At 44.5% G+C, this 13,511-nt stretch overlaps 1 protein-coding gene across 1 annotated transcript in view; it reads left to right on the top strand.

Moving 5' to 3' along the window:
* LOC144754043 (antigen peptide transporter 2-like) overlaps window positions 1-13,005 on the top strand; it is a 149,168-nt gene extending 136,163 nt beyond the window's left edge. The window contains exon 12 of the mRNA XM_078641555.1: window positions 12,687-13,005. Within this exon, the coding sequence (XP_078497681.1) occupies window positions 12,687-12,893 (207 nt within the window). The 3' untranslated portion in view covers window positions 12,894-13,005. The remainder of the gene's footprint in view (window positions 1-12,686) is intronic.
* The last annotated feature ends 506 nt before the right edge of the window (window positions 13,006-13,511 follow it).

Here is a 13,511-nt window from a genome sequence, read left to right as displayed (position 1 = left end):
TTTAGTGAGAGAACAGCAGGCTGGGGGTCTGATCAGCAGGCCCACAGCCTCAGTAGTCGAAAATCAGTGAAGCAAAAAGCAAAAATTTGGGGTGACCATAGGATAGCAGACCCTACTCTCCTACATCTCCTAAGGTGGACATATTGTCGGAGGATGACAAAGGGAATGAAGAGTCCAAGAGTACTTTAAGCCAATACAAAAGAGAAAACGCCAAGTAATGTCAGTGTATGCTAGGAAAAAGGCTAAAGTGGCAAAAAGCCAGTGTTTCACAGGGGGGACTAAGCCACAAGGGGGCTCAAGTAGCACTTCTCATCAGACGCTCTCTACTATGCAGTTGTTTAATAACGGTGATAAAATGGAAGCGTTGAATGTATATAAAATAGATGTGCACTCTGCCATTGGGGATGAGAAGATCACCACTCCTGTGGTAGATTTAGAGGGGGGCAAAGAAGAATTTCTGAAAACTGTGTGGGAGACACTAAAGAAACTTCTCAGGCCACTGAAAGTCAGGTTAACTTGCATTGAAAACCAGCTCCTTGAGGTGGAGAAAAGTATCATCACTCTGTCCAGTCTAAGTTTAAATTCAAGTGGCAGTGAGCTACAGAGCTCCGACGTAGTTACCAGCACCACACTTGCCCCTATGCCCCTGGTACCTCTGGACGTAAATCCCTCTAATAAACAACTTTCTAAGAAGGACGTGCCAAATGTAAATAACCAGATTGTGAGTGCTGTTCACACTTCTGTTGCAACCCCCATGGTTCCATCTAATGGAAAACCCGCCAATAAATCGATTTGGAAGGGTTCTGTATCCAACATGAATAACCAAATAGCTAGTGTTGTCAATACTCACCCTCCTGTACATACCGTACCTACTTCAAATGTGTCCTCGGCCCAGAGAAGCTCGGCAAATAAAGCTCACAATCACAACTACCATACATCTTATGTTAGTAACAACCCAAGGGGAGGATTTATAGATCTTCCGCCTGATGCAAGTCCTTTTGTAGTTGTACTTACTGGGGTCCCTGAGCTAGACAACCAACACGAGGAAACGTTTCTGTCCCTGAAAAATAAGGTAATCTATTGGTTAAATGAAAATAAGCCTGTTCCAAATCATATGAAAAGTAGAATTCTTATGGTAAGGAGGGTACCTTGGATTGGTCCCATAAATAAATCAATTCCGGGTGACTGTATTGTTGTCTCATTCGAGGATCCCCACACTACCCAACATATATGTGCATGGAATACTTATGCAGGCACATCCTCCATTGAAGCCAGACCCCTAACATTCTTTTATCCCCCATTGAGGCGTACCAACCATGGAGGGAACTGGACCACGATTAATCAACATTCTAGGCGTGGTACTGAATTGGGTAGGCAGGGCTATCACAACGTGTGTAATGGAGTCCCTACCTATAATAGGTTCAGCTGCTTAGATGGAGTTGATTGACTTACAACCTCGTCAAACTGTACCACTAATTTCTATGGCACCGATCAATTACCTTGTGATGAGAGTACTTCCATCAAATATGATAATAGTAAGGTAACATGGGCAAAGGGAGAGGGGGGTAATGACAACCGAAACAATGTGGATGCCCTAGCTAAGAAGTACATTCTAGCAGCAAGCTCGATGAATCCTGGGAACGAAGAGGGTTGCTTGGTTGATGGAGCCGTTAATGGTGCAGTGGGTCTGGCACCCCGAATAGAACTGCACTCTGTAGATGCCACACCACAAGATAATGTGCCAGGACCAGTGGCTCTGATATTGGACACTGCAAAGCCAATTCATCCTGGTAACGGGGCAAAACCATCATTGCTTTTAACCTCCTGGAACATTGCGGGGGTAAACAAAAACTTGAGGGACCCAGAGTGGGCCGAATATATTGATTCTAGCGACTTTTATCTTTTGCAAGAAACATGGGCAATAGACATACCTCATAGAATAGGGTATAAAACTTTTGGCATTGGGGCTGTTCAGTCAAATAGGGGTAGACCCTCGGGGGGTCTCATCACATGGGTCAAAATTACATTGAAGATTAAGATCGAAGTAACAGAAGCAGGTTCATCTGACATCCTGGCCCTAAAACTCACAAATATGAATGGGGTAGAATGATACATAATTAATGTCTATAACAGATCCTTAGCACACTCCAAATATTCTCCCACTCTTGAAATTCTGGATAGTTTTTTGAAAAGGGTGGTTGGTGATGTTGCAGTGATCTTGGGTGGTGACATAAACTGTAACTTTGAACCCGTCTTAGGGCTTGTAGACGTCTTTGAGGACGAAGACCAAGCGAATAACATTCCTCAGCTTGAAACCACAAACTTCGTCAATTGTTCGACTCTGGTCGTGCAATTGGTGAGGCTAACGGTTGATCATAGTCTCAGGGCATGTAACGGTCGCCTTCCCTCCGACCTTTCAAAACATCCCACCTATGTAAGGTCCGATATCACAAGCAACTTGGATTTTATATTTGTTTCATTGAGCATTTGGCATCACATGGTCGATTTCGTGGTGGTAAATAGGGGTGAGAGTGACCATTATCCATTGGAATTGTCCATTGATGTTAACCTGTTTAGTGAACCCTCTTTATTATCTGCCACCGAGGTTCCTAGCCCCATTCCGTGTGACGTGGTACACGTTAGTAACAATAGACGTGCATTGAAATAGTCACAGGTACTCGCACATGGAAATGCACTTGCAACTGTATACTCACTTTTTGATACAACCTTTAGGTCCATAAATGATTACTTTTTTTCACCCAATTACTATGATCAATTCATTGCATTACATAAGATATTCTTCCAAGAGTTAAAAATATGTCTGACAAAAATGCCAAAAAAAAAGCAACAAAATGTAAGGATGGGGTGTCATGGTAATTTATGGTATGACCACTCATGTAGATCGGCCAAGAGGGAGCTACTGTTTGCAATAAAAAACAAAACGAAGGATGATGTTAAAGTTGCCAGGGAGACATATAAGCACATCCAAAGGACCTCAAAAAAGACATGGGAAGAGTCAAACTGGGCGGATATGCTGGCTGCCGCCAAATCTAAGGACAATGTTGGGTTTTGGAAGCTGGTAGCCAATGGGTCCCATGCAGGTAGAGCTGTGAAGGACGTCTTTTTAGACGAATTGACCTGGGTGACGCACTTCACATCTCTTTATAAACAATACGACAGTGGATCTGATGACACTCCATGGTCCCCACCACCGATTGAGTGTCTTAATTTTTCAATTGGCGAAACGGAAAGGGCAATCGCCGAATTGAAAAGTAGTAAAGCTCCTGGTCCCGATAAAATACCAGGTGACCTGTACAAATATGAGATCGAAGTCTGGGCCCCATATATAAATCACTTGTTTAATGCTTTATCCAGCAATTGTCAATTTCCAGATAGTTGGCGTGCTGCAGAAGTTGTTCTAATATTTAAAAAGGGCAGCAGGTTTGTTCCATCAAAGTATCGACCGATTAGTGTGATGGACATCTTGCAAAAACTCTATTCCAAGCATCTACTATTTCGGATAAATGATTGGCTTGAGGAAAAAGCAATACTTACCAAACGTCAAGCCGGGTTTAGGGGCAAGGTCAGTACCATAGATCAGGTCTTCAGATTCTGTTGTATATATTGGAAGTATGTACTTATTAGGAAGGGTCATTTGTATGTCGCCTTCGTAGATCTGAGAGCGGCATTTGACCTTGTTCCTCGCAAATTGCTCTGGAGGTCTCTAAGTGAAGTTGGATTGCCAGGCTGTCTCCTGGCTCAAATAGTCGAGTTGCATGCTAGGAATCACGCTAACATCAGGTGGGGTCCAAAAGGGGAATTGACGCGTGACATCCCCATAGAGCATGGCGTACGCCAAGGATGCGTTTTGGCCCCTACCTTATTTTCATTATTTGTTAACGATATCCCTAATCATTTGAACAGTTGTACTAGCGATTCACCAAAACTTAATGGGGAAAGGGTGCCTGCGTTACTTTTCGCGGATGATACCATCCTGATAACCCAAACTAAGAAAGGTCTCCAGGCGCTCTTGAACTCCTTTAGTGTGTACTGTGTGAAGAAAGGATTAGAGATAAACGTTAAAAAAACTAAGTGTATGGCATTAAATCCCTGCAGGCCGGATAGGGGGACCTTAAGTCTGGACGGCCAAGCCCTAGAAATAGTTGATAATTTTTCTTATCTGGGGGTGGTGCTAGATTAAAACTTAACATGGAAGGCCCAAATTGAGAAAAGTAAGGTGTCTTATGCCCACAATGCTAAGCCAATTATTAGCAAACTTAACCCCAGTTCAAGTAAATGTGTGACTTCTGCGCTTGAGCTTTTTAAATTTAAAATTCAGTCTGCTGCCCTTTATGGGGCTGAGATATGGGGGCCTTGGGCAAGGGATAGTTTTTATGGCCTGGATAATAAATTTATGAGATCAATTGTAAGGGTCCTCACCAGTACACCTCTGACTCCTCTTCAATTTGACTTGAACCTCAAAAGAACTGATAACTACACAATTATAAGACCACTAATGTTTTGGGTAAGAATATGGTCTATTCCTGAACTGATCGATTATAGGAAAGGCCTTCAGGAGATATTGGGTCTAGATTCTTTACATTCTGTTGTATGGCTCAAACATATTAAAAAATGGTTTTCTATCCTGGGTCTGTCTCAGCTTTGGGAGTGTCCGGAAAGGCAACCGTTTTATGCAAAATCTATGGTGAAACAAGCCTTCTGGTCCTTCATTACTAATCAGTTAGTTAATGGCAATAGAATCGGCTCCCTAACTCAAAACTTTTTAGGCTTCAAAGATGAACCTTTTTTTGAGTCCTATCTAGATGAGATAGAGCCTCCTCTCGCGAAGTCTCTATTCTTGAAGTTCAGGTATGGGAATCTCATGATAAACTCTAACGTTGAACGTTGGTCTAAGAGAAAACTGGAAGGGGTCAACCTTACACAGGGAAAGTGTACAATGTGCCCAGGTTCTCACACGGAGGACGAGGTCCATATACTGTTTTTTTGCCAAGCATACACCAAAGCAAGAAAAAGGTGGATCAAACCCCTGTGTAACATTTTAGGAATAAGATCTTGTACTATGGCATATAGAATTGTTAAAACTAACACTTCCCAATTCATTGTATTTAGCAATAGTAGATTTCTTTATTCAGTTTACTTTGCTCGCAGGAAGAGTGGTCAATTATTTTGAGCAGTCAAACTTTTGCTAAATTCCTTTGGCTCTTGTATGTCATATTTGCTATACGATGATGGTGTATGATCTCTCCTCTGGTGAAGAAGTGTGGCTCACTGGTTAGAGGAGGCAGACTTGGACGATGAGATCAGACCCGGGACCAGGGTTCAATTCCCAACGCGGCAGGGTCTTGAGCCCAAAATGTCCACGGACTCGGTAATTCTTGCTTCGGTGCCTACTCGAATCACAGGTTCACACTCTGCAACTCTGGGCAATAGCTTGCTTAATCTCCACTACGGCCCCCCGCGGCGGGATGCCTGGCTTTCACCTTGGGGATACCCAGTAGGGCCTATCTCACAGGGAAAAACCAGGATGGGTTCCCAATGCAAAGCGCTTTGAAATCTGGTGGTGATATTGCGCTATATAAAAACCTATCCATCCTCTTATTACTAGATGTTAACTGTGATGAAGCCCTGGTGTTTCATGCATCTATGTATGTATTACCCTTGAGGATGTTCTTAATGAACTTTGTAACCTATGGACACGTTTTTAATTGTTTTTAGCGTCACATGTGTAAACTGATATGACTTGTGTTTTTATGTATGTATCTTTTATGGCTAAAGCAGTCGAAATAAAGATAAAGAATTGAATTGAAACCTTTGGATTAGTGTCTGCATGTTGGCTATCCTGACTGGATTTGGATATGCCTTTGCTACTGATGTATCTATTGTAGCTCCCAGATATTGTTGTATGTGGCAGGGTTGTAGATGGGATTTTGGGTAATTTATGGAAAAACCCAGACTGTGCAGCAGCTGGAGTGTTTGAGACATATGGCTTGCACATTGGGCGTACAATTTGGCTTTTATGAGCCAATCGTCAAGGTATGGAAACACGTGGATGTGTTGCCTCCTGAGGTGTGCTGCCACTACGGCTAGATATTTTGTGAACACTCTTGGGGCTGTAGTTACTCCAAAAGGGAGAACTTTGAACTGATAGTGTTGACCTTCTATTGTGAACCTGAGATATTTCCTGTGAGCTGGATGTATAGGCATGTGGAAGTATGCATCTTTGAGGTCTAATGTGGCAAGGAAGTCGCCGTGCTGAAGTAACGGGAGTACCTCTGGTAGAGTTATCATATGGAAGTGCTCCGACAGTATGTATTGGTTCAGAGGTCTGAGGTCTAGTATGGGTCTGAGCGACCCGTCCTTTTTGGGAATTAGGAAGTATAGAGAGTATACTCCTGTTCCTTGGTGTTGAAAAGGGACTGGCTCTATGGCGCCCTTTTGTAGCATGGATTGGAGCTCTTGTTATAACAGTGTTATGTGTTCTTTGGACATAGGACGGTGTTTGGGTGGTATGTTGGGTGGAGTAGAAGTGAGTTCGAGGCAATAACCATACTGGATAATTTGTTTCACCCACCTGTCTGTGGTAATTGCGTTCCAGACAGGTAGGAATTGGTTGATTCTGCCTCCGACTGGTGTTAGATGGTCTGGAGGGAGTGTGATGAAGTCACTGTTTGGTGGCAGTGGAGGCTCGGGTGTTATTGCCTTCACGTCCTCTGCCTTTGTTATTGTTGCCCCTATAACCTCCTCTATTTGAGCCTTTGTTAAAAGTGCTCTGGGTATTAGATTTGAAGGTAGAGCAGCTTTGTGATGTGTTGCCTCTTTCTGCGCCTCTATATGAGGAGCGACGAAAGGAACCTCGATGTTGTTGGAACTGAAGTGCCCCCATTGACTTTGCAGTTTCAGTGTCTTTCTTCATTTTATCTAAAATGGTGTCTACTGCGGGGCTAAACAGGAAATCTTGGTTTACTGGTTGGTTGAGGATGGTGGATTGCACCTCATTCTTAAAACCAGATATGCGTAGCCACGCGTGTCTGCGCAGTAGGACGCTGGTATTGATAGACCTGGCCTATGTATCGGCTGCGTCTAGCGCACATTTGATGGAGGCATTGGTAATGAACTTGCCTTCCTGAATCAGGTCGTTAGCCTGCGCCTTAAAAGGTTCTGGTAGGTGGTGCATTAGACTTTCGAGCTGGTCGTAGTGTGCTCTGTCATATGTTGCTAGAAGAGCTTGTGTATTCGCAATTCTCCATGAATTTGCGGCCTGTGAAGCTACCCTTTTCCCTGAGGCTTCTAGTATTTTAGATTCTTTATCAGGAGGGGGAGCATCTCCTGTTGTCTGTGAGTTGGCCCTTTTACGAGCATTTGCAATTACTAATGAATCTAAAGGCAACTGTTGTTTTATATAAGTAGGGTCTGCTGGGGCTGCCTTATATTTTTTCCAAATCCTCGGATTGAGCACCCGCGCCCTAGCAGGATTTTAAATATATCTGGCGCGTGCTTTAGGACCCCTTTAAGCATAGGAAGTGTTTTAACATTTTTTTCTGAAGTGGGGAACGTGTCAAATAAAAAGTCCTCCTCTATAGGGTCAGTGTGCATGCCAACATTGTGATATTTTGCTGTCCTGTCTATAAGTTGATTAAACATGATAGTGTCGTCTGTAGGCGACGGTTTTATAGGGTATGGGTAAGTGTCTGGGATGGGTTGCGCTTCGTCAGGATCATTTTGGTCATCCTATGTATCATCTGTGGATCAGGATCCCCTGGTTCATCATAAGTGTAATGAGGATCTTCCCCCATGTCCTCTCCCTCATTGTAATCAGAATGTGTGGGAGAGTAAGGTACAAAAGGCATATCAGGAAGAAAAGGAGGAGGAGTAAAGGTCTTGAGGGAGATGACCCAAAGTCTTTTTTCTTTGGAGGAACAGGAGAAGGAGTGTCTTGTGGTAAGGGCCTCTTCTTTCGGTGGTAAACTACCACGTGTCCTGTTTTAGGGGCTATATATAATTTTGGTTGCTCTTCAGTCACCGGATCTGGATGGAAGAGTTCTTCCTCGACAGTCTGTGGCTTTGGCGTCGAAGGCTTTGGTTTATTGACTTGTTTTGGAGTCTTTGGCTCGAGGGCCTTTGGTGTTGGAGCTCCTTTGGGCTCAACTGCCGATTTCGGGGCGGTAACCTTTTTTGGTTCGACGCCTTTTTTCTTTTCAGCGTCCTTTTTTGGATCAGCGCCCTTTTTAGGGTCGACAACGGCCTTCGGATCGACGGGATTTCTTAGTTTGGTGCGTTTTTTGTCCGAAGCAAGGTTTTTTTTCGGGTCGATTGCCTTTTTTGTGTGATCGGCACCTTTTTTAGGATCAGCGGCCTTTTTTGGTTTGTCTATTTTGTTAGGATCGACGACCTTCTTGGCCTCGACGACCTTCTTCGGTTTCGAGGATTTCAGTTCCGAGGGCTTCTTGGGCTCGAATATGCTCTTCGTGCTGAGTTTTTCGATGCCGAGGGCTTCTTGGGCTCGACGACCCTCTTTGGGTGTTTTGCCCTTCGGATCGACGACCTTCTTCTTCGGGTCGATGACCTTTGGGTGGACCACCCTCTTTTATTCTACGCCTTTCCGGTCGACCAGCTTTTTCGGTTCGACGACCTTTGGCTGGAAAGCTCTTTTTGGCTCGATGTATTTCTTCGGGCCTGGGCTACCGGAAGGCGTGTGTTTAGGCTTCCGAGCCGAGAGGTGGGGTCTCCGAAGGAATATCTCGATCTTGGCTAAGGCCTTTCGGCGATGCTTCGACCGGAGCCTTCTTTTTTGGGCTAAGTGGAGTGGAGTGGGGGGCTGAGTACTCACAGTTTGCCCCGGCGTTATCTGGTCATCGGAGTCCGATTGGTCCTCAACGGTGACGATCTCTAGATCAGAGTCGGCGGCTTCGGGGAGATCTTGTTCATCCTCGAAGATATTCTCCGGTGCCGACTTCTGCATCTCTTGCCTGGCAGCCCGTCGATTCCTGATGGTTTTCTTGGATCGGAATTGGGCATATGCTGGGCAATTTTCTTCTTTGTGTTCAGGTGACAAACACTTGTTGCATACTGTATGCTTGTCAGTATGCGGGTATTTGGAGTGGCATTGTGGGCGCCTTTTAAATGGACTCCTTTCCATCGGTGAAAGTCGCACGTGGCGTCGATAAGGCCCAACGGCCCGCGTCGACGACCGGATCAAGATGAAAAGTTTAATGGAGTCGAGGGGTACCGAGCGAAAACAATACCATCGAGTTCGAAGGCCTTTTGGCCTTAGAAAGTAGTTAGTTTTGGTTCCGAAGTTGGAGTATAGGAAATAACATCCGAACCCAATGGCGGAAAAAAACAATCTAAGGATGGAGTGGATGCCCATGTGCACTGTAGTCCAAGGGAGGAGTCACCTATCTCGTGATACTTCGAAGACTCTTCCAATACAACAAGGTGCAATCATCCGGACCCAACACTAGGCGGCGATCTATGCTAAGATATGAATTCAGCAGCCCACATGCCTCGAACACGTTTCTTCTCTAAGTAAATAACTAGCTTTAAATGACCTCTCTGCTGCCAGGGATTTAGTACCATACAAGACATCTCACCACAGGTCTTGTCTTTCTAACAAAATCAGTTGTCTCATGGCATCCTATTGCAAAGCATTCATCCATTCCTGTTCCGTAACAGATTTACTCTGTTCAAGATTCACTTGCTACAGCAAACAGTCTAAATCCTTATCCCCATTAAATACTTTTCTCTCCAAACCATCTTCCACATAGATATGCATTCGGATTTCTTGTTGTGAACCAGCAGTATTTCCACAGTTGTGTGCCAAAGCTCACAGTGGGTTTGCTTGTATGCACAAGTGTTCCAGTAAAATGTAAATGGACTGTTTGCAATGTCATCTTTGTTCCTTCAGATATGGCTTACATATGTCCACAGTCCACATGCGCGTTAACATCTTTTATCATTAGATCTTGATCCTTTCTGGAGCCTTCAAACGTGAGAACTTAAGGCGCCACAGCTTCTTCTTAGCTCCTTTTTTTGAGATAACAGCATGCACACGCCACCTTCACTAGCATTCATAGTTAAATATGGAGATTTTCCTTGGACAAAGGCGTGTAAAATGGGAGCCAATATTAGGGTCTATTTGACAAATATTAGAAAGAATGAGTTTGGTCCTTCCCTTAGACAAATCTCTCCCCTTCCACATTAATCTAGTAAATGCTCCCTTTAGCAAGTGAATAAACCCCTCTCTTTTGGGGCTGGAAAATAATCATCAGTTGCCTTTAGCATGGAGGCTTTGGGTCCTTCTGTAGCAATGATAAGCAAGGTATCCTACTTCCTTGTTTCCAAAAGCACATTTGTGTTTTAGTCACTTACACCCAACAGTTGCTACATATTATCCTGAAAGGCCAGTACTACATTCATTACCTTAAACAGGTGTACCCAATCCTCATGAAGACTTCCAACCCCAAGCCAAAATGTATTTTTCTAAACTGAAGCATGCCATTATGTGTTACAAAAACAGACACTAAGGGACAGATTTAAGAGCCTCTTGCACCACTTTTGTGCTGCCGTTGGGTCACTTTTGTGCGCAGCGGCATAAACCATGCGCCATATAGGGAGATGCGTCACGTTGTAAAGCCCTGTGCCACATGAAACCTGCGTCAGATTTCATGTGAGCATTCCAGCACGGGGGAGGGCGTTATGGCGCAGTAAAGCCTCTGTAAAGTGCCTGAGTGAAATCTACAAGATTCCACTCCGTCACTTTCCCGACACCGCTGCGTCAAAACCTTGCGCATGCTTGAAGCAGCCGTAAGGCGTGAGGCACCACGTTATGTATGGGCAGGCCACGAGTATTGCTGGACACGACTCCAGCAATGCGCCACCCTTACGACAGAAGATGCGTCACGCATCGGTTTATCCTTGCGCCACGATGTGCCGCATAGTAAATGCGGTACAAAAGGGGATGGTGATGGACGGAGCATCTGAATCAATCAAACACTCACACCCAGTCAAAAGATCTGGGTTTAATCCATCACCGTTCTTTAGCCCACTCTGCCACCCCAGTTCAGACATGGCTATATGCAAATCAGTCTGACCCTGTGCCTCATGGGAACAGTCCAGCCCGAACTGCCAAGCCATGCCTTCCCTGGACCGAAAACAAGCTTCCGAGGACCGGTTTCTGGCATTCCAGCCGTCTTCAGTCCTGCTTGCTTGAATCCAGTGGCAAAGTGAGCAAGGTACTCACGTCTGAGCATACCCTGCCAACTTATGGTGAACAAAGTGGTACAAAAGGGGGTGGTGATGGACGGAGCATCTGAATCATAGTAAATGGGGCACATCTGTGGTGGCGCAAGGGTAAACTTGCATGATTCATCTTACCTGGCGCATCCCTGCTGATTTGCAGGGATGAGCCGGTTGTCATAAATCTGCCCCTACATCTCCACCAAAACCGCAAGATAATACACTTATGTAGATACATCTTAGAATATAGCCTGGCAGAGCACGTGTGGCAATAGTCTCATCCATCTTTGGAAGATGAGGGATGTCTACGAAGACCATCTGGCTGTAATCACACAGGTCAATGCACATACGGAGTTCACTGTTAGTTTTGCATTCAACCACAAATGGCGACAACCATTCTGACGCCTCAATAAATGTAGTCAGTCTCATACATATGGTCCATCACTGTAGATAGATTCTTCACAGTTAAGCAGATGCATCCCATCATGTGTTCAACAATGTGAACCTCATTAAACATAAAACATAATTAAAATGCTTGGGTTCCAATCATGTCTTGAAACAGCCCAGCTGCCTCCTACATATCTTCTAAAGCCACTTCCTAAATGTTTAAAAAGTGCTGAAGACTTTTATTGCACCCTATCTCTTAGCTTGCAGGCATCATCATTTGCACCTCCATTTCTAGTGTTAGAATCACATACCTACAGCAATCCTTGTTGACACTATCTGAAAATATCCAACCCGTTACATGTTACATGCAATGTCCAAATAATACTCTTAAATTCAGTCAACGTATACTGCCAGATCAATTTTATTGCCACAGTGCATGTGTAAGTTCCTGGACAGTACATGGGAGAAACACTTAGAGTTGGCATACAGTTTACAGATAATGTTCATTGAAGAGCTAAAATCTGTTGTTTATAGCAGCTACAATTATCAAACCGTCATTCAGAAGCTTCACAGCTGTGATTCAAGGATTGCACATTAAATAGGTATTCCTAGGTGAGCATAATGAGGATATCAAAGTAGAAGAAACTAGCTACAATGGCATTCTCTAGGAGGGTTACAGGAAAGCCTAAAATGAGCTATTCCAGCGATCATGTGAGTCTCAAATTCAGAAGCTAAAATACAGATTATTCTGACCAAAAGTACAGAAACAAGGAAGAAGCAGAACTAAATGGGAGAGGGAGATGGGCAACTTCGAGATCTGATAGGGAATTCATATCCATGAGTGAGGCCTTTCCCTCTCTTCCAGATGCAGGTGTAAGCCTCTCATTCCCTTCTAGATGCATGTGTACGATTCTCACTCTCTTCCAGATGCAGGTGTAAGTCTCTCACTCTCTTCCAGAGGCAGGTGTAAGTCTCTCACTCTCTTCAAGCTGGAGGTGTAAGTCTCTTCCAGATTTAGGTGTAAGCCTCTCCCTCTCTTCCAGGTGCAGGACGCTCTGTCACGGATCCCGGGGCTGACCATGCTGATCATCGCTCACCGACTTAAGACAGTGGAGAATGCGGATCACATCATCGTGATGGAGGAGGGGCGGGTAGTGCAGGAAGGAACTCACCAGCAGCTGATGGAGAAGGATGGACTCTACCAGCGACTAGTCCAGCGGCGCTTCCTGGAAAACGGGAGCGGCCACTGAGCAAAGAAAAAATCGGTGGAGATTGAGCAACGGTGAGCCCAGAGACTCAACAAGAGTGGAGCCTGGTTGCACGGGGGAGTGAATACTTAGGAAGGAGGTTTAAGGTATCAAAGTGTAGCCCAGCACACAGAACAAGCTGAGGACAGAGCGACAACGCGACAAATCACCATACCGGAGAGTATGGTAACAAAGATACCCAATGATGAGTGAAACCAACCTTTATTTATCACTCCAACACCATCGCTGTCTTGCATTCAGCATGGAGTGAGCCAATGACAATGTATGGCAGAAACTACTCAAAGATGGCCATCCAATTGCCAACGATTTTTAAAGAATGCGTGGCCATCTTTCCATAGTGGTGTCATACTTTATCATTGGTTCATTGTCCCAAGGTGGCAGACGCGGTATCAGCAACGTGTCATGGACATGTGCTACCAATTTAAAGGCAGGTGCATTGGCTTTGCCGATGCCTCTATGCTTCAAGAAACCCCACATGCTAATCAGGATTTGCTTAGAACCAAGACATATGACCACAAAGAAAGTTTAAATTGATTTATTCACATGATGTTATACTGCAAAAGCATACATTGGTGTTCACTGTAAACAATGCAGTTCTCT

This window comes from Lissotriton helveticus, chromosome 5_1, assembly GCF_964261635.1.
Source record: "Lissotriton helveticus chromosome 5_1, aLisHel1.1, whole genome shotgun sequence".
Classification (NCBI taxonomy): Eukaryota; Metazoa; Chordata; class Amphibia; order Caudata; family Salamandridae; genus Lissotriton; species Lissotriton helveticus.
This window is presented reverse-complemented; position numbering and strand designations above follow the sequence as displayed.